Source organism: Globicephala melas, chromosome 10 (assembly GCF_963455315.2).
Source record: "Globicephala melas chromosome 10, mGloMel1.2, whole genome shotgun sequence".
Lineage (NCBI taxonomy): Eukaryota > Metazoa > Chordata > Mammalia > Artiodactyla > Delphinidae > Globicephala > Globicephala melas.
Window position 1 is genome coordinate 80,135,592 of NC_083323.1, and position 26,165 is coordinate 80,161,756.

General features: G+C 41.2%; 2 protein-coding genes across 10 annotated transcripts in view; one reads left to right on the plus strand and one right to left on the minus strand.

Annotated features, from left to right (window-relative positions):
• The window catches only part of PPFIBP1 (PPFIA binding protein 1), a 176,491-nt gene that overhangs the window by 78,449 nt on the left and 71,877 nt on the right, over window positions 1-26,165 (minus strand). The window contains exon 1 of one of the 9 annotated variants that reach the window (XM_060305933.2): window positions 21,258-21,396. The exons of 7 other annotated variants lie outside the window; for them this stretch is intronic. The gene's annotated coding sequence lies outside the window, so the exon portion shown is untranslated. Of the gene's footprint in view, window positions 1-21,257; window positions 21,397-26,165 lie in introns of those variants that run through there. One more of the 9 variants, XM_060305932.2, reaches the window with a different exon arrangement.
• C10H12orf71 (chromosome 10 C12orf71 homolog) lies at window positions 3,253-23,901 on the plus strand. Its single transcript, XM_060306977.2, is given in 6 exon segments — window positions 3,253-3,496; window positions 21,538-21,690; window positions 22,574-22,975; window positions 22,978-23,243; window positions 23,600-23,837; window positions 23,840-23,901. Coding segments are annotated over 6 exon segments (1,365 nt in total).

Consider the following 26,165-nt stretch of genomic DNA (forward strand, 5'->3'; position numbering starts at 1 on the left):
GAGCATGACCCTAACTCTCTTCAGTTCTATGAAGGCTGAGAGAGGTGAGGAAGCTGCAGAATTTCAGTCTGAAGTTAGCGGAGGTTGAAGGAAAGAAGCCCTCTCTATAACGTAACAGCGCAAGGAGAAGCAGCAAGTGCTGATGCAGAAGCTGCAGCAAGTTATCCAGAAGATCTAGCTCAGATAACTCACGAAGGTGGCTACACTAAACAACAGATTGTCAGTGTAGATGAAAGAGCTTTCTATTAGAAAAAGATGCCATATACAACTTTCATAGCTAGAGAGAAGAAGTCAATGTCTGGCTTCAAAGCTTCAAATAACAGACTGACTCTTTTTTAAGGTGCTAAAGCAGTTGGTGACTTTAAGTGGAAGCTAATGTCCATCTACCATTCTGAAAATCCTAGGGTCTGTCAGAATTATGCTAATATCAACTCTGCCTGGGCTCTATCAATGAAACAACAAAGTCTGTGACAGCACATCTACGTATGGCATAAGTTTACTGAATATTCTAAGCTCACTCTTGAGATCTACTGCTCAGAAAAAAAGATTCCTTTCGAAATATTACTGTTCACTGACAGTGCACCTGGTCACCCAAGAACTCCAATGGAGATGTACAATGATGTACAACATTAATGAGATTAGTGTTGTTTTCATGTCTGCTAACACAGCACCTATTCTGCAGCCCATGGATCAACGAGTCACTTTGACTTTCAAGTCTTATTATTTAAGAAATACATTTCATAAGGCTATAGCTGCCATAGATAGTGATTCCTCTGGTGGATCTGAGCAAATTAAATTGAAAACCTTCTGGAAAATATTCACCATTCAAGATGCCATTAAGAACATTTGTGATTCATGGAAAGAGATCAAAATATCAACATTCAGAGGAGTTTGGAAGAATTTGATTTCAACCCTCCTGGATGACTTTGAGGGATTCAAGACTTCAGTGGAGGATGTAATTGCAGATGTGGTGGAAACAGCAAGAGAACCAGAGTTAGGAGTGGAGCCTGAAGATGTGACCGAATTGCTGCAATCTCATGAGAAAACTTGAAGGGATGAGGTGTTGCTTCTTTTGGTTTAGCAAATAAGTGGCTTCTTGAGATGGAATCTGCTCCTGGGGAAGATGTTGTGAAGACTGTTGAAATGACAACAAAGAATTCAGAATATTACATAAACTGAGTTGACAAAGCGGTGGCAGCGTCTGGGAGAATTGACTCCAGTTTCAAAAAAAAGTTCTACTGTGGGGCTTCCCTGGTGGTGCAGTGGTTGGGAGTCCGCCTGCCGATGCAGGGGACACGGGTTCGTGCCCCGGTCCGGGAAGATCCCACATGCCGCGGAGCAGCTGGGCCCGCGAGCCATGGCCGCTAAGCCTGCGCATCCGGAGCCTGTGCTCCGCAACGGGAGAGGCCACAACAGTGAGAGGCCCGCGTACCGCAAAAACAAAAACAAACAAAAAAGTTCTACTGTGGGTAAAATGCTATCAAACAGCATTGCATGCTACAGAGAAATCACTTATGAAAGGAAGAGACAATTGATGTGGCAAACTTCATTGTTGTCTTATTTTCAGAAACTGCCACGGCCTCCCAGCCTTCACCGCCCACCACCCTGATCAGTCAGCAGCCACCAGCATCTCACTGAGGCAAGAGCCTCCACCAGTACAAACATTACGACTCCCTGAAGGCTCAGATGACAGCATTTTTTAGCAATAAAGTGTTTTTTAATGAAGGTATGTACATTTTTTTTAGACATAATACTACTGCACACTTGACAGACTATTGTCTACTACACTATACCATAGTGTAAACATAACTCTTACATGCACTGGGAAACCAAAACATTCCTGTGACTCACCTTTTTTTTCAATATCTGCTTTAATGCAGTGGTCTGGAACCGAACTCGCAATACCTCAAATGTATACCTGTAAGGAACTACTTACATGTCTAACTACAATGCATCGCAGCAGCAAAACACATATAATTTCTGATCTTCTCTGTTTTAATACAGCAATAAAAGCTATTATATTTTGCACTAAAATTTCATAGTTTGTCATTCACATACCATGGCCCAAAGCACACTGTATTTTAAAACGGAAGAATATTACCAGCATACCACACTGACTGGGAAGAGTGGTAAAAATTGTGGGCTAGGGAAGAGTTTTCTACAGAAATAAGACTAGAATAACTTCAAAGACTAAACTGTTTGTCTAGTAGGTAATTTCTATTGGTTTCTATTTCAACTGAGTGTCAGTTACACTCTTGGCTGTACAGTAAGTGGAATGTCAACATTTTATAGCATACATGCCTCTGGCCATAATCAGCAGTACAGATATGTCTTCAGCTGTTGCAGAAAAAAAGAATGAAAACCAGACCCCTGAAATTACACAGTTGAAAGTACAAAATATACTCTTAACATTGTTATTCACTCTTAAGATATTAAAAGACATATGGAAACTTTGTACAATTAATGAGGACTGAGCCAAGTAATAATAGGTAATATACTGCTTTTCAAGTTATTACTATTTCAGGTCTGTGTGAGTAGCATTAATTGCTGCCGTGGGAGATTGCTCAAGGGAAGGATAATGAGAATCAGGAAAGCAAGGCCAAAATTTATTTCCCAACCCAAAGGGTTGGCAAACTACAGCCCATAAGCCAAATCTGGCCCGCTGCCTGTTTTTGTAAATAAAGTTTCACTGGAACACAGTCACGCTCATTTGTTCATGTAATCATCTAGGCAGCTTTCATGCTACAGCAGCAGATTTGAACAGTTATAACCGCAAAGCCTCAAGTATTTACTATCTGGCCCTTTGGAGGAAAAGTTTGCCAACCTCTGCCCCAAACCCTTTCCTGTTCGCTCATTTTCCCATTGATTGAACAATATTTACTGAGAACCTATAACATATCGGGCACTATTCTAAGTGATGAGGGTATAGCAGTAAAGGAAAAGAAAGAAAATGGAAAAGGAAAAAAAGTAAATAAAAAGTTGTTGCTCTGATGAAGCATACATTCTAATGGCAAGAAGCCATAAACAAATAAATATTTTAAATATATAGTAAATCCGATGGTGAGAACTAATTTAGGAAAAACAAAGCAGGGAAAGGGGATAAAGATAACATTAGCTTACTATGTATCAGGTACTGTTTTAAGTGCTTTTCGTGTATTAATTCATTAAATCTTCACAATAACCCTACTGACATGATACTAGGTGATAAAACTGAGGCACAGAAAGGCCACCCGAGTCATACAGCTCTAGAAAATGGATTTGAAACCAGAGCCCATGATCTTAATTGTACATTCTGCTGGCTCTTTGTGCAGAAAGGGAAGGGCAGGGAGTTACCGTTTTGATATGATCATCGGCGAAGGCCCCACTGATAAAATGACATTGAACAAAGCCCTGAAAAAAGGTGAGAGAGAAAATCATGTGACTATACAGGAAGAACTTCCAGGTAGCAACAACAGCCAGTGCAAAGGCCCTGTGGAAGGAGAGTTTCGTGTATTTGGTATTTGAGGCCCAGGTGGGGAAAGGGAAGCTGAGAAGGGGAATTTACATAGAGTGAAATGCACAGGGCTTAACTATATGGTTTGATGAGTTCTGTCGAATGCACATACCTATGTAACACACCCCCTAACAAGATATCAACATTCCTATCACCTTGTCTACATCTTGATGGAAAAGCTAACTGAATTTGATACAGTGTTTAGGAAAAAGAAAGGACTCAAGCCCGTGGCCTAATCAATAGAAAGATGGAGTGGCCATTTACTGAGGCGACTAACCGCCCACTCCCAACCCAAGCATGACAAGCACTCCTTCCATCCACCAAAGGAAGGAAGCAAGAAGAACTATAAAATTATCATCCACTGAGAGTCATCCCCACCATCCTTTACGCTAAAGCCTAATGAAGTACCTGTATCTTGTACATGAAAGCTGTATGTCATGGCAGACTGCCCACGGAAAATCCACAACCACAGCATCAAGTACTCCCATAGCACTTTTTTTTTTAACCTCTGTTGCCAGGTACCATATGGAACCATTGGTTATCTCTACTAGACGCTATATTTAGCTAAAGAAAAGGGATGTCTCTGGCAGGTAGGCTCACTTGACTAGGTCCATGGAATGTTGTCTCTACCAGACTAAGCTTTTTAAGAATTAAGATCCCGCTCTTAATGATTTCTTACCAAGCTTAGCTCAGGACATATACTCAATGCAGGTTTGATGAACAGATGAATAACCAATTGCTTGTACCCATCAACACAAAATTATTCATTAATCACCACCAAATGTGCTATAGAGTATTGCATATTAAAGAACAGTACACTAATGGACTTGTTTGGCTCCTTTATGTCTTAGATCATCAACCTAGATGTTTGTTTTCATTTTACTAAAAGTTCTGGCAACCCACAGCTTTCAGGAGAAAAGGAATGGGGGAGACAGAGAAGAAAAGTGAAGTAAAATATGTTCAATTGTCTTAACAGGAATTTGAAAGCTCGCTTTCACCATAGCTATATGTTGAATGCCTAGTGTTGGGCTACCAATAACCCATTTAATCAGGATTTTCCATACTTTATCTGGTAGGACTAGTGCTTCAAAATGACATGGCTAACCCATACATTCATTCGTACACACATATACATGTTTATTCAAAGGACATTTATCATTCACCCACCATGTGCCAGTAAATATTCTAGGCACTGAGGAACTTTCATTCAAGGGACCATCCCCAATTTCTACCTTTGCTTTCCAATAAAGTCCACCTCATGGCCCTGGTTAGGTGAGCCTATGTGCCAGAGACATGCCTTTTCCCTAGCCAACTTCAGCATCAGTCTGGTTTTCAAGGGGCAACCCCAAGCTTGGATATTCTAAGTGATTGAGGTTCACATTCTACTTAACGTAGTGTTTGCTTGAGCTTGAAAACAAGGCAAAGGAATAATATACTTGTATATACATAAAAAATATACATTTTTACTATGTACTCATCAAAATATACTATTTTTACATAATATATTGATAAAAATACATATAGCATTTGTATATTTGTACAAGTATGAAACTATACTTTTTTACTATGTAAAAGTATACTTTTTACGTTTTTGCTGTTTATACCATGTGTATTGAATGTCTTGGAATTATCTTAATCTCAGGATGCCTTCAAGTCCTGCCTTCTGTCAAATAGTAATACAGCATGAAAAATGTATTTCTCCTTATGAAACTCCTTGCTGTGTCTCGATTTCGTTGCACCGAGCACTGCTACAGGAAGCTGGGTTGGCTCCACTTCAAATGCCTGCTATCTAATCTCGAATGGGCGCTTAACGTTACTCAACAATCCTTTTATTCATCATTATTTCCCTCCTTATCACATTCCTCATAATGGCTGTCTCTAAAAATTCCTACTAAACTCTCCCCTAGTCTATTCCTATTCCTGCCCACCCTTCATCTCAGTAGATTACTTCATACCCTACCTTACTGAGAATCCCAGGGAACTCTCCTCTATCTAAAATTTCTGTATATACTTACTTGCCTGTTCCCGGCTCTTAACCTTCTGTCATGGGAAAACTCTCCACCGTGTTCTTGATACCATCCCAACCTTTTCCATATTCACCCCCTCAGTCTCTCACACCTTCAATCTTTTCTATTCATCTGTTTCCTTCCACTCCACCAACAAACATGTTAAAAACCTTCTAGACCTAAAAATCCCACCCAAAAAACAAACGAACAACTCTCAGATTCTTTCCGTCACCCTTCATAAGTTACAGATCTACCTCTCACTCTTCACAATTGTCCCAGGCCTTCCTCTGCTTAGAGACAGTCAACAGCTCAAGTTTCTGTAAATAAAAAGAAACCAGCCAGAGACAGAACTTCTGGGGTAGATATCTATGGTTTAAAGGAAAGCTGAGATGGTTGATAGCCTTACTGATATATTTATTTCTTATTTAGTAGAAATTTTATAATATTCCACTTCATCTTAACAGTCAAGATGACTAGGCCCATTCACACACAGTCAGAAAGGGCCTTTGACCTTGGTCTCCTTCCACATTGCTACAGGCTCATAGACATACAGATGATGATGATGCCATGCAGTGTCTAAACAGCCCTAAATTCTGCTTCTTGCAGGGATGGGTAGTTTTATTAGCAGATTGCTGATATTATAGAATATGCCTAAGAAGAGACAAAGCCTGACTCATTTAGTAGAGAGAGGAGAAAAGCTCCCATTCGTCCTGGTCTCCGAGGCTAGGAGAAATGAAAAATAGGTTGTGTCTCAATGCCCAGAAGCCTAAGAAGGTACATACCAGTGACATTAACATATAACATGCTTGGGAACGGGGGGAGGAGCAAGTTTAAACATACAGATAGGGGCATACAAGTGTGACAGGAGCCAGGGGTCTACAGAGGGAGAGGCTTGGCAGATACCTCCATCTTCCAGAAACTGGGAAACGCCCTGAGGAGAAAAGGAGGACATCCTTCAGCTCAAGAACCTACATAGCCAAAGGAATCACTAGACAGTGTCAGAATGACCTGCCAGAAAATTCAGCTGTAAACTCCTGGAATAAACACTCAGCCCAAAGCACTGGAGAGCTGTGAGTGTCAAAACCACTCAGCTAAACAAGGCTTATGTGGCAAATAAAGGCTATGCATGAGTGGTGTAACCAAAACAAGTGTCAAGTAAAAACACACTACAGATCAACATGTTACAGGATGTTAAATCCTCCGAACGTGGAATGGGTTAGATGTTTTACAGGTCATGGACTTGGGTGGAAAGGGCGTGGCCGAAGCCCCCTTATTAAAGGTGCTGCTCTCATATCTATTTTCATTTATCTAACACTTTCTGGCCTAATGACTCATGGAATATGAATGAGAGAGTGCAGTGTTAACTGCAGAAGCAACACTGCCGACACTAAGGTGCTCTGTTGGGTACCGAAAAAGGGTGAAAATTCAGCTAATTTACAGATCTTCTTTGGTGATTTAAGGAAGATTCCAAAATAAGTATAGCTAGATTTCTGAGGTTCATTTGTATCAAAGCTCAACTACAAGTGCAGTTCCTCAGAACGTGACCTCATTCGGAGAGGGGGTCTTTACAGACATAACGAAGTTAAAATGGGATCATTCAGGTGGGCCCTATTCCATTCTGACCAGCATCCTCATAAAAAGGGGAAATTTGGACAGACAGATGTGCACAGATGGAAGATGATGTGAAAACACAAGGAGAAGACGGTCATCTACAAGCCAAGGAGAGAAGCCTCGAACAGATCCTGTCCTCAGAAGCCTCCAACCCTGCCAAACTCTGATTTTGGACTTGCAGCCTGCAGAACTGTGAGAATAAATTTCTGTTGTTTAAGTCATCCAGGTTGGGGTACTCTGTCATGGCAGCCCTAGCGAACTATCGGCCTAGCATGAGGTGCTGGGCTGTGGCAGCAGCAGATTGACCATCCGCCAGGGATAAGGGGACCCATGATTACAAAGGTACAGGGCACCCTAGGAGGCAGAGTTTAGAGCTCAGCTGGCCTGAAAGGCCCAGCTACAGCTCTGTATAGAAGATTGAGTTTCCTAAAGCCGTGATGTGCTGGCCATGTTATGCTCTTTTCAGTAACAACATTCAACAACTGCCCTTATGATCCAGCAATGAATATGATACACTAACTCAATTAGATACAGCATATTCAGCAATTGCAATGTCATAACAAACACTTACAAAATGACTGCTTGCTCCCAGATTCAAATTCTTTTCCTACTGAGAGACCCAGCAATGACCTGCAGGGAGCGTCCATTAGTCGTTTGAAATTACAACGGTATCAAGTATGCATGGTTGTTTTTCATACTTTCTTATACTCCCCCCCCAAATAAGATTTAGGTACTCCCATACATCTGAAAAAAGACAAACACCCCCTGAATATTCAACACTGACTTTAAAAACAAGAAACAAAACTGCCCCCAAATCAAAAGCAAAATTATCATAATACGTAACATGTCTTCAGTGTTTGATCAGGGAGAGGTCTATGCTAGGATCCTGGCAGAGGACACGTGGATATATAACATGTACCTCAAAGCAACCTAGGATTGAGGAATAGTTCTGTACCAACAATGAAACTGCTTAATAAAACATTCAATTTAGATTTGTATTAAGATGACTCATGCCCAGCAAGAATTAGGTCTCCTCCCATCTCTTCTGCTGCCAGCTCTCAAATACTTCAAGTCATTTTCACAAGAGCAAACACATCGTATGAAAGAATGCCACGCCCCTCTGATGAATTGGAGGCCCTCCTCCACACAGGAAAACCACAGTAGTCTTGGGGCTTTACGTGTTCAGTTTCAAACTTAGACGCAAGCTGATAGCGACATTCTAGATTGTAAATCACTCCTGATCTTCAACTATGAGATGAGGCTTCTGATCAGGCAGCACAGATGTAACCATGCTGGCTTAGAAAGACATGTCCATGTTATCCTGGTCACGCAAAGAATAATTTCTATAGCTCCGCGGTAAAAGCCTTTTCATATTTACAATTCTTATTAAGTCACTGGGCTATCAGGAATTTCCAGAAGTTGTCCAATATTCTGCTTCTAAATACGACAAGCAGACCTATTTTAATTTGGAGGTGAACCAACTGACATCTTCAAGTCAGGGTCATCATTCTGGCTGTGCAGGTTGTGTCCTGTACAGGATGCCCTGCCCTGGTGAGTGGAGGCTGAAATCCAGCCTGTTTCAGCCCAGGTGCTGCATCTCCCTTGAGGGCCACCATTTTCTAATTGCACAAAAGCTCTCTAAGGACCAGTGCCACATTCACCTTCTCTGTGGATACCCTTGGGATACAGGTCTATAATCACCTCAGCAAAGAGCAGTGGTTTTATGTTTAGTTCAGGAAGTAACACAGTCAGTGGGACTGGAGTTTAAAGAATAAAGGGGAGTGGCTCAAAATGAGGAGACGTTGGCTGGGGCCGTGTCATGCAGAGTGATGACATTGAAAGGTCTTAAGCACAGCGATGATCTGATACAATTTGTGTTTCTAAAAAAAAGTCTCTCTGGCTTCTGTGTAGATAATGAATCAGAGGGAGCCAGAGAAGGTGTGGGAAGGTCCACGTGAGAACTGGTGATGATGATCACCTGACTGATCATCATTGGTGATCACGTGACGACAGTGAAGTGGACAAGCTATACTGGGAGACGGAATTGATGGGACTTTGTGAATGATTAGATGCAGGCTTAAGTGTGAGACGGAAGGAATGATGTCCCAGATCATGTCCAGCCTATGACACAAAAAACTGGGCAGAGGATGACGCCATTTATAAAGACCACTGCAGGAGGAGCAAGTTTGAGGGGTTAAGGTCATGAGTTCAGCTTTAGAGTTGAGATTTCTATAAAGCAGTGGGTGAATAGTCTAGTAACTGCTGGTCCTCAAATATGATACAATTTCAATCAGGGTTTTGGAAGTACTCTGGGCATATGATGAATATACGTTTATAGTTCTCAAATTATTCTCTATGACCACATTCCTGACCCCGCCCCCAGGGTATTTTTGGTTTGATCAGTTGCTCTGAGTGTAAAGAAATCTCAGAAGAAAAAGGGGAAAAGACAGCCCAAGTGGTAGGCATTCTAGGCCACATAACATGTTGATGGCCATCTCCTCATCCATCTTGCCCCTGGGATTTCTTCCAGTCTTCATCCGTGGATTCTTGATAAAGCAAGACACCAAATTCATTAACAGCAGTGCGCCTCGGTGCGTGGTTCCCAGCCCAGGCAGCATCAGCAGAAGTTGGGAACTTAAATGAAAATTCTCAGGCCCCAGCCCAGACCCACGAAATCAGAAACCCTGAGGGTGGGCCTCGGCAACCTATACTTTAACAAATCCTCCAGGTGATTCTAATGCACATTCAAGTTTAAGGACCACTGACAAGAATCAATCAGGTTTCTTTCACGTGTTGCTTCCTTATTTTCATCATTCTTTTTTCCTGTTAAAATTTCCTTGGCACTCCAAAATCATAGTCAACATCTAAGTAAGGCTCCTTCCCCAGGTGATGCCATCTCCCTTTTGGGTTGCACACTATCTCCCTCAAGGTGCCTGGACACACAGTTTTGTCTCCACTAACCTGAATCCTACGCACATCCTTGAGTCAACTGTGGGTGGCACTGCCCTCCGGCTCTGAGCTCCCTCACTTCATTCCAGCTGGACCACTTGGAATGTGGCCTTGTGTTATAAGCTATGTTAGCACCTTCCCAACGGGATCCTACCTTTTATGTGAGTTCACCATAGTGTGTCTAATATAGAGAGAAAATCCAATCAAATCTAAACGGCTGTTCTGGATCAGTGTTTCTCAAGGTGGAGTCTACTGGCAAGTGTATGTTGAGAGGACAGATTCTAAGCCCCAACTCTAGTCTATTAAACTAGAAACTTCCGAGGACAGGAATCTGCATCTTCAATGCACATTGAAATTCCATCACCCCTGCTGTAGATGAGATTCATCTTGTTAACTACAAACTTAGATGAATTGCTTCTTGAACACAAAACACTTAACTAAGACCTGAACTAAAATAAAACAAAATGACAAGAGCTTATCTTGTTCCTAACCTGTGGTCTACATCTTAAATGTATCCTGCAGACTGTAAAGTTTTAAAACAATGGTATCACACTTTGCCCTCTACAAATACTGTGGGATAATTTCTTATCAGGTGTCTTCCCCAGCCTACACTTATGGAATTGACTTTTCAGCCCCAATGAATTTTATCTTTTTATTGTCAGTCCAGATACCCGGGCCATTTAGAAGATATCCTTTTCATCTATTTCTCTTAGAAGTCGTTATTTGGAAATTATTAATGTTTACCTTAGCTTCAACAGAATGTAAACATAGAATTTTAGGTGTAAAAAGAAAATACCAAAATGCTGCCAAAAGGCAAAAGACATTCTTTATAATTAGTGACACATCTTTCCACAGCCAAAAATATTTCCCAGCTTTAGTTATGAAAGTTAAACTTACTCTCCCACAACCAGCTGCCCCACCAACCTCCTCCCATCAAGTGGGTACATGAGCTCCATCCTTGTCCCCCACAACACACCCCCAAAATGCCTGCAGACAGACAGATCCACTGTCAAAATAGTTACTACAAAGCAGGTTACATAACAGAAGCAGAAGAAAGAGAGGAGTGATTTTTAATACCATTCCAAGAGAAGTAGCCATGAAACAGAAGAGAAAATGACAAGCTCTTTCCTAGAATTAGCACTGGGCCTTTCTCAAAACAATTTGTCTTCATCTTTATTTTGTCAAAGACATCTAAATTCTTTTTTTAAAATTGCACTAATTCAATTTTCACCAGCCCTTTCTAAACTGAGCTGTGTCATGGAAAAACAGACAGACACCCCCCCCCCACATACATATACATCTGAAGTCTACAAAAATTACTAGTCTTGGGTGCTTCTAATGTATGCTTTTATAACTTCCATTTTCAAAAAATTGCCAAATTCCATTTCTGAGATGCATTTTAAGAGGATAATTTTAATAGATGTTCGTGGCTCATTCTGGCTAGCAGGAAAATGGTTTTTTAAATTGATATATAATTTAAATAAAGCAAAAGTCATCCTTTTTAGGTATACAATTCAATGAGTTTTTTTAAAAATTACATAATCATTAACTTTTTAAATTTTTATTTTTTATTGAAGTATAGTTGCTTTACAATGTTTCATGTGTACAGCAAACTAATTCAGATACATATATATATATATGTGTGTATTAGTTTTCAGATTCTTTTCCATTATTAAAAAATATTGAATATAGTTCCCTGTGCTATACAGTAGGACCCTGTTGTTTTTCTATTTTATATATATATTAGTGTGTATCTATTAATCCCAAACTCCTAATTTATCCCTCCTTCACCCCCTTTCCCCTTTAGTAACCATAGGTTTGTTTTCTGTGTCTGTGAGTCTATTTGTTTTGTAAATAAGTTCCTTTGTATCATTTTTTTAGATTCAACATATAAGTGATATCATAGGATATTTGTCTTTGTCTGTCTTACTTCACTTTAGTATGATAATCTCTAGGTCCACCCATGTTGCTACAAATGGCATTATTTCATTGTTTTTAATGGTTGAATAATAGTCCGTTGTATATATATACCACATCTTCTTTACCCATTCATCTGTCGATGGACATTTAGGTTGCTTCCATGTCTTGGCTATTGTAAACAGTGCTGCTATGAACATCGGGGTGCGTGTATTTTTTTCGCAATTCAATGAGTTTTGATAAATGTACACGATCATGTAATTACCACCAAAACAATGTTGAGCTGTGCTGCCTAGTAGAGTTGCCACATGTGGCTACCGAGCCCTTGAAATGTGCCTGGTCCAAGATCAGATGTTCCGAGGTGTAAAATACACACCAGACTTCAAAGACTTGGTTTAAAAAAATGCAAAAGATCTAGGGACTTCCCTAGCGGTCCAGTGGTTAAGACTTTGCCTTCCAGTGCAGGAGATGTGGGTTAAGTCACTGGTCAGGGAGCTAAATCCCACATGCCTTGCAGCTAAAACACCAAAACATAAAACAGAAGCAATACTGTAACAAATTCAATAAAGACTTTAAAAGTTCCACATCAAAAAAAAATCTTTAAAAAAAATGTAAAAATCTTACTAATATATGGTACAATTATAATATTTTCCATATATTGGGTTAAATATAATACAGATTAAATAATTCTAGCTGTTTCTTTTTCCTTTTTTAATGTACCTATTAGAAAATTAAAAGTTAAAAGTTACTGGCTTGCATTTCTGGCTCAAATTACATTTTTGTTGGACAATGCTGATATAGATTATTTCTATCCCCCAAAGAGCACCCTCTGGTCCCCTTACAACAGATATCATTTCCCTGCTCCCAGCTTCTGGCAACCACTGCTCTGATTTCCATCCCTAAAGTTTTGCTTTTAAAAGGATTTCCTCTCTTTGTCTTGTATCTTCTAATTTTCCATAATCATCTTGTACTGTTTTTATAGCTCTCTTAAAAAGCTATTTTTAACATTAAAAGATTTGAAGAAGTCTTGCCTGAGCATTTCCTACAATTTTCATTAACCAATGTCATTTTCATTAACCAATGTCATTTTCATTAACCAGTTCCAAAGCTGGTAGGCCACCACAAGTGCATTCTGGGTAACAAACTGCCTTCCAGAAGGAGATGTGCACAAGTGGTTCATAACTAAATGGAGACCCCTGTGCAGACATACAACAGTATCCGTTCACAGATGCTGCCGGAGATCTGAGCCAGAGGTGGGGAACCTCCCCCATAGCTTAACTGTATTCAGCCTCAGGGGAATGGAAAGAAGCTTTATCTGTGCTAAGAAAAGGTTGGACAGAAATATAAGGCACTGAATCGGTAAACCCTTTAAAGGTGGGAGGGAGAGCTGGACAGGAGGCTTTGGCCGCAGGCAGTATCTACTGGTGGGAACTCTGTGGTGGCTGATGAAAATGGCCAGAGAGATGCAGACAGACATCCAGTCCACATCCCACCCCACTCCAGGCTCACTTGTTCCCATTCTGCTTTTCCTCTGATCCCCTTCTAATTAAACTGAAGTTAACTATTATAATTGGCATTCACATTTCCTGCTCCTATTCACGTTCAGGCTTCATTCACTCTTCAGACACTTTCCACCATCTTTCTGATTTTCCAGAATATAAGAACAACACTGGAGGTCAGCTCCTATCTGCCTCTGAACTCTTCTCCAGTCCTTCTAGATAATCAACCTTGAACTCATCTCCTCAGATTTCCAATCCCTGGCTCCCACCTTCACCCCTTTCCTTTGCTATCCCCTAGAGAATGTGAACAAAGGTCTTTGCATTTTGAGCATTTTACTGCTAGTCCTTCAAGGAAAGGTAGTAAAATGCTAACGAGGTAACTAAAAGCACCTGTGGAGTCTACAGCCTCCCCATCCCTTCCCAAAAATTTCTTGCGGAAAATTTCTTCCACCAAGGAAACCGTCTACCCAATTTAGAATGGTATCAAAGGGAGAACAACAGTTGGCCTCAACGATTTGCATCTATGTCATCTGAACATCCAGATGGGATGACAGCCATTTCACCAATGCTTAGCCCCAAAAAGATCCCTTCTGGGTATTTCCACCCCAACTGGAAAATACACTAGAAGTGGAAAAGTTTCCAGTGTGGCTCCCTTGTAAGTTACACACTGGGAAAGGATGGCTCCCTATGACCACCAGAATCCCAGACAGCTTAGCAGATCTGGCACCCTGCTGGAGGATGCAGACACTACCTAGAATGACAGGGACCAGCCTTGCCCTTCTGGAGGCTCCAACCAGTGAGGGGAGACATTCAGATAACCATAACGCAAGTATAGTTATTAAACGCACACATGATTTTAATACACGATCAGAGTTGGCAACGGGTCTATTTTTAAAATTTTAAAATAAAATAAAAACATTTTTCCCAGAGGGGCAATGCCAGTAAAAGAGGAGGATGTTGCAGGTTCTTCAGTGATGCAATGAAAATAAACCAACTGCCATGCATCCCACATATGTAATCTCTAATCATTACAAAAGCTCTGCAAAGAAGACATTATTATCGCTATTTTATGGATTAAGCAAACTCAGGTTGAAAATGACTTTGCTGCTGCTAGAAGTGGCCTGGAACTTGATAGAGCACTCAAATGGAAAGCATGCAGTTGTTTATTTTAAAAAAACTGAAAAATACAGGACATATTTTAACAGAGAGATAGGAAAGGATTATAGGTTCTCTGTATTTGGTGTTGCACGAGGCACTATCAGTCTTGGCCTGAAGTAGGTATGAGCCTTGACATTAAGAAATAAAACAAGAAAAGTTATATGCTTGTTTGGCAATTGTACAAATGATTTGCACTGAGTTCTCACTCAATGAAAAAAGAAACTGATTCCATCGTGTAAACAGCCTGGCCACAGGACCTTGGGGAATTCAATCAAGCCCCGAATGAGGTTAATACCTGCAATGCCTACTGCAAAGGGATGTTGTAAAGACTAAATGAGACCATCTATACACAGGCTATTATACTGTCTGCGATTTTTCAAATTACTTCAACATGAACAAGTTAGCAAAGGTGATAAATATTATTATTATTATTATTTTTTTTTTTTTCAGTACTAGGGCCTCTCACTGCTGTGGCCTCTCCCGTTGCGGAGCACAGGCTCCGGACGCGCAGGCTCACGGGCCCAGCCGCTCTGCGGCATGTGGGATCTTCCCGGACGGGGGCACGAACCCGTGTCCCCTGCATCGGCAGGCAGGCAGACTCTCAACCACTGCGCCACCAGGGAAGCCCGGTGATAATTATTTTTAACCTGTACTCCGGGGCAGTCAGCATTTGAATGACTAATCAAAAGCTCATATAAACAGAAAATCTAGTCAACTATGTTTCTCACAGCATAATGGCTGCCGCACATGATTTTTCATTGATCAAATGATGTTCACAATGGGCTCTAAGTATTGTACAAATATTCCCTCTCTTGCATAAACTGAATATAAGACTCTATCCAACCCAGTTGTCTAAACCTTTCAAAATGGTACCCTCAGCTAAAGATTCCTACTAGTCCTATTTCTAGACACTTTGGAGGAAATTTTGTCACCTGATCCTGACATGAAAGTTAGCTAAATCCTGATAGATTAGCTAGAGGATTGTTCCATCTGCCTCTAACAAAACTTTTCTTTCACAGTGCTATCCAAATGCACAAGAGGACAGACCATGGGACCTTCCAGAGCAGCTGTGTCCAACAGAACTTTTACAGTGATGGAAATGTTTTGTCTGCCTTGTGCAATAAGGTAGCCACTAGTTACAGGTAGTCACTTAGCACTTAAAATGTGGTTAGAATGACTGAAGAACCATTTTTTAAAATTTAATTTTAATTGTTGCATGTGGCTAGCGGCTATACTGCTGGGCAGCACAATTCTGGAGCTTACAAAACAACACTATAATGTTTTTATGCTTGTTTGCCATTATATGCTGTATGTGTGGCAGAATTCAACCTGTGAGTTTCTTTCATACTGGGTGATGAAGTTGGGGGAAAGGAAACCTATAGTTCTCATCTACTGTTCCTTGTTGACTAACCATATTCACCAGTGATGTAGAAACAAATCAGCTGAGGCTGGTTCCCAGCAGCAGCAACCTAGCTCCAGAGGGCCTCTGGACTCTGGAGGCAGATCTGGGTAATATGAACTGCACAAGTTAAGACTGGGGTGAAAACACACAACTCAGAGGACTGTCATGAAAATTAAATGACCGAACATGTGAAAGCACCATTTAACTTTGCTCACACCAAAACACTATTTTCACCACCATCCTCCTTTAATTAAGTACATGAGCTTTGATAAGGCTTTGTCTGTTTGGGAATGAACATATAGAGCATAGGAAATTATACCTGTCCTCTCCCTAATCCCCAAGATAAACACTGCAAATATTTCAGCTAAGAAATTGGTTTGGAAAAAGGATGTCTTCGTCACAATAATTGTTGCAAAGCAAAATAAACCATGGGGACTTCCTCTTTTCCAAAGAGCATCACCTGTAGTCCATTTACCATGTTTTTTTCCCCTAAATTTCTTTCACTTTGGCAAAATTCACATAACACAAAATTTACCATCTTAACAATTTTTAAGTGTGCAGTTCAGTGGTATTAAGTAAATTTATATTTATATTGGTTTTTGTCTCCAAAGGTAAAACAGTATATTAATATGTAAAATCATATTATAGCAGCACAAGATAAATAAACATCAAATTCAGGATCGTAATCATGGGAGAAGCGGGGAAAAAAGGGGATCAGGGAAGGGATATAAAGGGACTTAAGTTTTATCTAAAATATTTTATTTCTTTTCAAAAAAATAATGGATCAAATATGGCAAAATTTAAGACTTGACCAAACTGAGTTATAAGTATATAGGTGTGTGTTACATCATTTACTATAATTTTATGTATTCTTTTTAAATTTTTTTATTTTGACCTAATTTTAGACTTACAGAGAAGTCACACATTATCCATATATTTTCACCCCACTCCCCCTAATGTTAATACCTTATGCAACCATACTACAATAATCAGACCAGAAAATTAACTTTGTACAATACCATTAACTAAAATAAAGAACATAGTGAAGTCTCCCTAGGTTTTCCACTAATGTCCTTTTCCTATTCTTATAATCCTATCTAGAATCCCACCGTGCATTTTAGTTGTTATTTCTCTTTAGTCTTCTTCAGTTTGTGACAGTTATTGTCTCATTATTAGGCTGTGATTATACATTTTGGGCAAGACCACCATAAAAATGACATTGTGTCCTCAGTGTATCATATGACAGGGTTCATGACATCTTTTTATATTGTTAAAATATTTCATAATTTCAAAAAAATGAAAAACAAGTAGCTATATTAGTCTGGGTTTGCCAGAGAAACAGAGAAACATATATATATGTATATATACATATACACACACACACACACACACACACACGCATATACAAAAATGAATGAGAAAAGAGGTTTATTGTAAGGAATTGGCTCATGCAATTACAGAGGCTGAAAAGTCCCAAGATCTGCCCTCTGCAAGCTGGCGACCCGGGAGAGCCAATAGTGTAGCTCCAGTCCAAGTCCAATGGCCTGAGAACCTGAGAACTGATGATGTAAATTCCAGTCTGAGTCCAAAGGCAGGAGAAAACCAACGTCCCAGCTCAAAGACAGGGAAGACAGAGCAAATTCTCCCTTACTCAGCTTTTTGTTCTATTCAGGTTTCAAAGGATTGGAGGAGGCCCTCCCACACCAGGGAGGGCAATCTGCCTTAGTCAGTCCACCAATTCAAGTGTTAATTTCATCTAGAAGCATCCTCACAGACACCAGAATAATGTTGAACCAAATATCTGGGTACCCTGTGGCCTAATCAAGTTAACACGCAAAATTAACCATAACAGTAGCTTAATTTCTAAGTTAGAAACTTCCCACTCTATTTATTTAGGCTCCGAATCCCATCAAGTCAAATGGATTTGAGGAAGTGTTCCAATTTTCAAAACTTCCATTACTACTGGCTTCAGTTCTAAAACGTTGTAAATTCACAACATACTATCATTTTTGAAAACTCAAGAGCTTTATTATAGATGATTTTGCTTCAAGAGAAGAGGTAATGATGAGCCAGCTATACTATTTAGATAATATACCTGTGATCCAAGAAAAGCTAGCCCACCAAGTCAAAATAAGGCCCTAGGAAAGAAATTAACACAAGGGGTATTGTTAACGAGGACCTCAAATCCCCTGATCTGTTATTAGATGTAAAAGCTAAGTTATCTTTTAGAATTGAATGCGCTCCTCAGCATGGGATCCTAAAGATGGCGTGTGTCGTTGCTATTTCAATGTTGCTTTAGGAAAAAAATATCTGAACAAATTATGTAATATATATCAAACAATTAACAGTGATTATTCCTTTTCTGGGGCAGGAGAAAAGGTGAGTTTCAGGGACTTTCACTACTTGAGTTGTATTTAAAATGAAATATATATGTATACATATGTACATACACACATAAACACACACGCACACACACACACACACAGAGCAAATATACAGAGAAACGGCAGTATGGTACAAACAAGTAAAATTTGAAGTTTTCTCTGAGGCTTCCCCTGTGTGAAGCTCTTTTACCTTCAGGATCACTCTAAACTTTAGAAGTTTAGGCTGAGAAATAGTTCCTTCCTACTTAAATATTTATGTTTAGTCCCATTTCCATGGGTAACGGTATGGCATACAGCTTCCCTCTGACCTTCACTACAGCTGCCTGGGAAGAAGGCTACTCACGAATCCTGTTCTAGGCTCCCACTGCTCCGTGAGGAGGTCACAGAGTTTTCATGAAAAGCCAGAGCACAGGGATCCAGATCTCCTTATGCCAAAGAGGAAGCTGAATATTTACTTTAAATCTCATTTTAGCCTGCCCCAGATGTGGATGCCATTGTTTTGGGCCGGTTCTACCGACCACTTACTTAGAACACACTGTTCCACTCAAAGGAGTTTCTTTAGAGGAGCCAGAATACAAGTTTGATTTGGGCCTAAGTCAACTCTCCCAAGAATCTTTCAGGGAGGAGGTGGGTGGGGAATATAACTGCTCATGCCTTGGTTCCTTTGTCTGTAAAACAGAGCAACTAACGATACGTAACAGATTGGGGTGCTGCGAAGATTAAACAATAAGCACATGTAAAGTGCTTAAAATAGGACCTGGCATGTAGTAAGTGGCCAATAAATACTAGGGAGCATAGCATGTTGCTCCTGACCTACACCCGCTGGGGTTAATCTAGAACCCCAATCACTCGCGGGATTTGTGGCAGCCTGTGGCCACTTGCCAGGTGGCCTCTGTTGGGTACAGATGGTGTCTCCCCAACTCCAACTCTGCCTATTTCTTATATCAGGATATGATAACTCCTGAAACAGACTCACCTAAAACAATCTTATTTAACAGAACCTAGAAATTTAACTGGTACAACAGCAAAAAACCTGAGAGTCGTAGAAAACTTTAAATGTAATCTTGTTAAATGGAAACAAAGACAGAAAAATATTTGAAAAAGATCTTTACGCAACTGACAGATTCCAATGAGTTGAGGTTCTTTTAAGTTGCACCAGTGTTTCTTGGCTTTTTCCTTTTTTGGATGTGTGTGTTTGTGTGTGTGTTGAAATCCATGCTTCTTTTTGGATAAATATAAAAACCGTATGGTTTCTTTTAATACTGTTTGAAACTTGAAATTTAAAAAAAAGTGACCAAAAGCATATCTAAGCAATGTTAATTTAAGAACATGCTTTTCCAACATTGCAAATCAACTACACTCCAATGAAAAAAATTTTTTTTAAAAAAAGAACATGCTTTTTCCAAGTACACACACACTTCATTCCTTGGAAACTCGAGTGGAAGCCCTACTCCCTTCCTGAGAATCACTGAATTGACGGAAAAACAGTACCCCATAGCCCCACAGTTTAGACCAGGCTGGCAGTTGCTGTAACTACATTTGCCAAGATGATTTTGCTCTTAGGAAAGGTTATTTTTTGTTTAGTCTCTGCAACTGACAGCCTTCAATCCTACACGACCCACATTTGTCCTCAGAATTTGCACATTTGGAAACAGACAATGAACGATTTACTTCCCCACCTACAAAGTACCCACTGAGACCTGACTGATCCCACATAATTCCACGATGCCATTGGGAAGGGAAGGGTAGACTGGGAGGTGGGAGGACTTGGTGAGCAGCAGAGGCGCCTAGAGGAAGATGGCAAGGAAAAGCAAAGCTCTAATTGTAGAAGAACCAAGGCAGCTCATGTTACTGAAGAGGCCATCAAAGGAGATAACATTGGGAACAAGGAAACAAGGACAACGAGGACAGAGATCCAGGTAACAGGTTTAAAACCGTGCAGACAATATCAGGAATAAGGCAGAAGCCTAGCTGGGACACTCAAAGTAGAAAACAGAGGTCCTCAATGATGCATTCCTCCAAACTTGTCCACAACCGTCTTCACTTTTTTCCTTCTAATACCAGGAAATAACACACTCCCTTTATTACTACCGAGCCCCCTGTCCATGCCACGGATCCCACCCTTACTCTCTCCAAAAGCAGCAGCCAACCGTTTAGGTTTTGAAACTCTCCCCCTGTACTGACTATGCACTGCTTTTGTATTTGGGGGGTGGGTGCGGAAACTAACCTTGCCTCTGCCTCCCCCTCTCACTTTGTCATCCAGACACTGATGAAGCATGGTCTAGGTTCACTGTTCCCACCTCGTCTCCTCCCATCCATTCCTCAACCCAGTGCAAACCTACTGACTCCGTTCTCGTGAAAGCCAACTGATAACATTCACGCTGCCAAGTGCACTGGAAGTTCTGTTTGGTTTGCTTGTTTTAATCATGTCGAGTATCCAATATACTTTGAATTACCTGGAAGAATGCCTAACAAAGGAAACTTCCATCCAAGTACAGGCTTGCAGGATAAAAACCAAGTTCCCTAACAGGGGTGGAAGACCTTCCACCATCTCACTGACCCCGTTTACCTCCTCATGTTTGATCTCCCCACACTCCTGGTTGTTTCTCACCTGGGGGATCCTTGCTCACGTGTCCCCTCTGCCTGAAAGGTCCTCTCCCCCAACCCCTCCCCACCCTCCACCTCACTAACTTCCACACCCCCCTAAATACTGAGGTCAGAGGGAATCCTCTCTTGGAGACTTTTCAGACCCCCCCTCCCCCATCTCTGCCCGGCTGCACAAGGCGCCTTCTTCCATTCTCCCATGACATTATTTTTAAGTTCTGTTGCTGCACTTACCATTCAGTCCTATAAGAGGCTGTTTATGTCCGTTTCCCCAAATAGGCTCTAAATTCCCTCTAGACCAGAACTATCCTGGACACCCACATGACAAGAGGGAAGTAACCGCCACAGCATTTGTCCTTCTGCCCTCGAGAGGGATCCTCACCAGCAGGGATGATACGGATACTGGATATTTTGGGAGCAAGGCACTGGCTACTGCAGCTTTCTATCCCTTTTTTCTCTCTTCCCACATTTTTGACTATAACTTGGGTCCTTGTGTTGCCATGGTAACCAACAGCCCCAGAACACAGACTTCCGGCAGTTGGACTTTTAGCCACTGAGACTCAGGATCTGAAGGATTTTTCACCTCCCCGGTTTATGGCTCAGGAGTTGGCAGCACCTCTTTCACGAGGGCAGCCACCAGAGCAGAGCATTACAGAGACTACAACATGTGCGTGCATGCGTGTGAGTATTCTTACCCTCTGCCCCAGTTACTCACCGGGGCATCATAGAAAAAGCTGCACTAAAAAGTGCCATCAGATGGTGGGAGGATGGGCATCTAAATGGCTATAATCTTTCTGGGAAGCAACTTGGTAACAACTATTAAGGACCCTTTAATACATTAGTGATCTTTGATCCATTAAACCCACATTTAAGAATATAAAGAGAGACAAAGATTAACAAGGGAGTTTACCGAAGATGTATCTATTAAGAACAATAACTACTAATGGTCATTAATAAGAAAGTGGTAAAAAGTGACAGAATAGCCATATATATGTTTATTGTAGGTTGTGCCATAAAATATAATAATCTCAGTTTCAACCAATGTGACTTTCATATCTACATATATATGTGATGTGACTGCACATATATATATATATATATATATATACACACACACACACGTATAAGTACATATAAAGAAAAAGAAGAGATTATAAGGGAGTCCACCAAAATGTTTTCATGATGATTATCATTATCTCTGGACAGGGGGAATCACAGGCATATTGATTTTGATCCTCATACTTTTTTATATTTTTCAAATTTTATACCATGATGCTATTTTTCTTTTATGATACAAGTTCTTTCAGCTGTAGTAACAGATGATGTGAGGCATCCGCTGAAGATGCTTAGTACAGAGGGTCGTATAGAACAGGTTTTGAAAGGGAGAGGGCTGCCTCTTTCATTCTTCACTGCAGATTGCAAAACAGGACGAACTTCTATCAGAATGCGATAGCTCCAAATAGAAAAAGGAATGCATAACGTTATTGCGTAAGTACCGTTATTACCTTCTTCTTTTCCCCAATCCCACTTATTTTTTCTTTCTTTTGAAGATCCCTGGGATGAAGGAGACCTGAGATTTGCGCCTTTGAACTCCACGGCGCACTCATTCTCCAGCAGCTCCGAATCAAACCTGAGTCTCTCTGTGGGCTATTTCCCCTGTGAGGACAACTTTTCCTATGAGAACATCATCTCCTGTGAAGAAACATCTTCTGAAGGTCCTTCAATCCACTTTGTCCCTCCTATCCAAGGGACATGGCGGACTGAAAACATAGGGAGACTCCTGGGGAGATGAGACCAAATACAGGACGACCCAGAGCAGTTTTGCAAACTAAGAATCACCCTGGCCTGGGATGTTGGCATGGCCTCTAAGAATTCAGACTCGATGGCTAATTGGGACCTAAGTGGAGACAACCAGTGGATAGACAAGTATCCCAAAGAGAAGACACAACTGACTCTAGCAAACTGGACGGTCTTGTGCAAAAGCTTGAGAAATTTCTTGAGAACCAGTAAGATGACGAAGATGAGGACTGTGTGTTCCATGAATCTGTTCAGCAGGAAGACTCTCAGCTGTCTAGCAGCTCCCCTCCAGGTATGGCTCAGGTTACTCATCAAGAACATGAGAGCTGTCAACACTCGGCCAAGTTCAACCCATCAGAAAATGAAGATGTCATCCAGTTTCCACAGATTCCTCCAAGGCTTCAGAAACAGGAGCTTGCTGAAGTGAGCACAGAGGTGCCTCACAGGCAAGCAGGGGCCAGGCCTGGTGGAGGGGCCAGGTGGGAATGCACAGAGAATTACTACCTGCTGTAAAAGGGTCAGAGTGGAGCTGAAGGGAAAAAACTGAGAAGCACCAAGGCAGAGAAGAGGGTAGGAAAGTAAAGAAAAAGCCAAGAATTATGACCAAAATAGGTGTGCATGTGTGTGTGCGTGGGTGTGTGTAAGTATTAATGAGTACTGAAACTGTGCATGTACAGTTGGGTCACTTTTGGTTAAAGGATTTGAGCTCCATAAATGGATAAATATTGACCCCACTGTTGTCTAGGTTACACAATATCTAAAACTCATTTTCTTGGCAGATAATAAGCGAGGTGACTGGCAGCCAAAGGACAAGTATTGCAGAGACCTCCTCAATCTCATCAGGTCCGCAAGAGAAGGAGGACACTCACTCCAGCACACAAGCCCTCTCCTGTCTGAACTTCAGGTGGATCTTCTGCTGGCTAAGGCACCAAGTCCTCCCTTCATTTTGGGGGAGAGAGCACCCCAAGAAGGCCACTGAGAGCCCCCATCAGCTAGCACAAAAGAAACGACTCTCTCACAGAAGAGAATCCAACCTCAAGAATCCCTCAAATTGGGCCACCCCGTATCGCCAGATTTTTAAACTTTTTGATAGCCCCTATTCTACAATCCCCATGAGCTATTTTTTCCCCAATAAACAAAATACATATTCTTGTTATCCATGTCTTCCGCTCCCAGCTCAAGATGCTGGCTCAGGCTGAACGTTTATATGTTGGCCCGAAGACGGAAATATATTCTCTGGGAAGTTTCAGTATTATCATCCTTCCTAACTTGAAGGCATTCTTTTTCCCTCCTCTCTCCACTTCTTTCTGTATTTCACCCTATTTCACTTTATATATTTTAACCTATTTTCTCATTCATCCAAAACCCCACTTTCTGAAGGCAGCAGTACAGCCCATCGAATTCCCAGCATGGCAGGACGGCTTTGGTTGAACCTGCAGGACTCAAGCAAGTGGCAGAGGATACCAAGTCCCTCAGGAAGCTAAGTTCAGTTGGCAGTGTCAGGCGTTCAAGGCGGCGGATCTGATGTTCCCAGAAGACCTGACTGGTTCTAGTGCACCTTGCCTTGGCTAGAATAAGTAGCCCACTTAGGAGGAATGCGAGGATGGGGAATGCCTAACTCTCCTTATTCATAAGATGGGGAAGGTAATAATACAGACTTCATAAGGTTGTTGTGAGAATTAATGAGATAATGCAAGCACTTGAATAATATCATTACTAACGTTATTGCTATGATTCATTCTCCTGAGGATATCCCCAGAAGCCCTGATCCAAGGAACATCCAAGAGTGGGAGGTTAAGAGTCAGTTCTCATTGAAATATTTCCCACACAGAAGCAATATTTACAAAAAGTTATGGGTTTCAGCAGATCTTGACTCAACCAAGTTCCCTCCCAGTCCATTCCCCACTGTGCCCTCTCAAATTCCTTTACAATGGTCACTAAACTTTCCAATAAACGTCAACTTCTTTGAGGAAGGCTGTAATCACACTTTTAGCCCCTATTATTGTTATCACCTCACCTCCCGGGTACCACCACCATCCTCCTTATTCACCCTCAGGTTTACTCAAGAGCCCTCCTTCAGCTTTTGCTACCACCCTATAGGACCTTCAGAGTTCATATGATTCTTTGGTTTCAAATTCCTTCCTTTCCACAATGTTAATTTCTTTATCTCTTCCTTCCTCCCACAAAATTTAGCACATAGGAGCACAAGATAATTTTCTAGCTTACAAAAAACAAAGCAAAAACAAATTCAATCTTTGAGCTCCAGCTGGCTTATTATTTAAGAGATAAAGCCATGTAAACATATGACTATAAAGGGTTATGGCTGGTAATACAGTAGTTTGTACACGGTCCATACTGACTACTAAACAATAATCAATTCAACATGGGGAGGTTGATTCATATATGAGGTTGCTTGAGTCAGAAATGTGGTTAGTTTAAGGTGGAGGACTTTAGAAACTGGCATGGAGTTAAGGTGTGCGATCCTGGCTGGTTATACATGAGAGACACTGGGGAGGATATTGTCCCCGGAAAGACAGCACCATGGGAAGGAAGGAATCAAAGAGCAGGGCCTTCTTAGCAGTATATGCTCATGGTCACACCCTGAATCTCTGCACAGCCAGACTCCTCACTTTATCCACCTCTCTGAGAATATTTTCCGTTCAACTAGCTCACGTGTATGCCCTCCGCCACCTTCAGCTACTCTTTGACTTCACCAAGACTTTGAGTCCCATTACCCTACCCATGACTTTCATTCACCTCCTTCCAGATGCAACCTTTGCCCCTCCTTCCCAAGCCATGGCATATCCACCACATCTACTAGCATTCACAGTGCCTGCCCTTTTCTTCTCCCAGCTCTTCTTTTAATCTATACTCTCCAAATTCCCCAACAGAACAACTGTCTTGCTTCTCATAAGAGCCAATACACAAATATAGGAATTACCTTCTCCATTCTCTGGAGAATTCCCCCAATGCCTTCTCAAGTCCACATTGCCTGGGGCACTCATCCTTAAAGACCCTGCTCTAGGGCTGCTATGAGGCCAAGACTGATTCTTCCAGTTGACATGGTCAACTTTACTTAAGCTGTCCCCCAGGCCCTACCCTCACACCATGACTTGTACTTTTCGGCTCTCTTGATATGACTATTTTACCTACAGACTCCGACCTCTTGAGGGCAAGCACCAGGTCTCGGTTCCTTTTCACTGCAAGATCTTAACACAGTGTCTGGTACAGAGTGATCTCTCTGTCTCTATATAATCTTTTTAATGATTTGAATATGTCCTATTTCTCTTTTTTCCTACACAGTTTTCTTTGAAAATGAAAAACAACAGCTTAGAGTTGCTATTC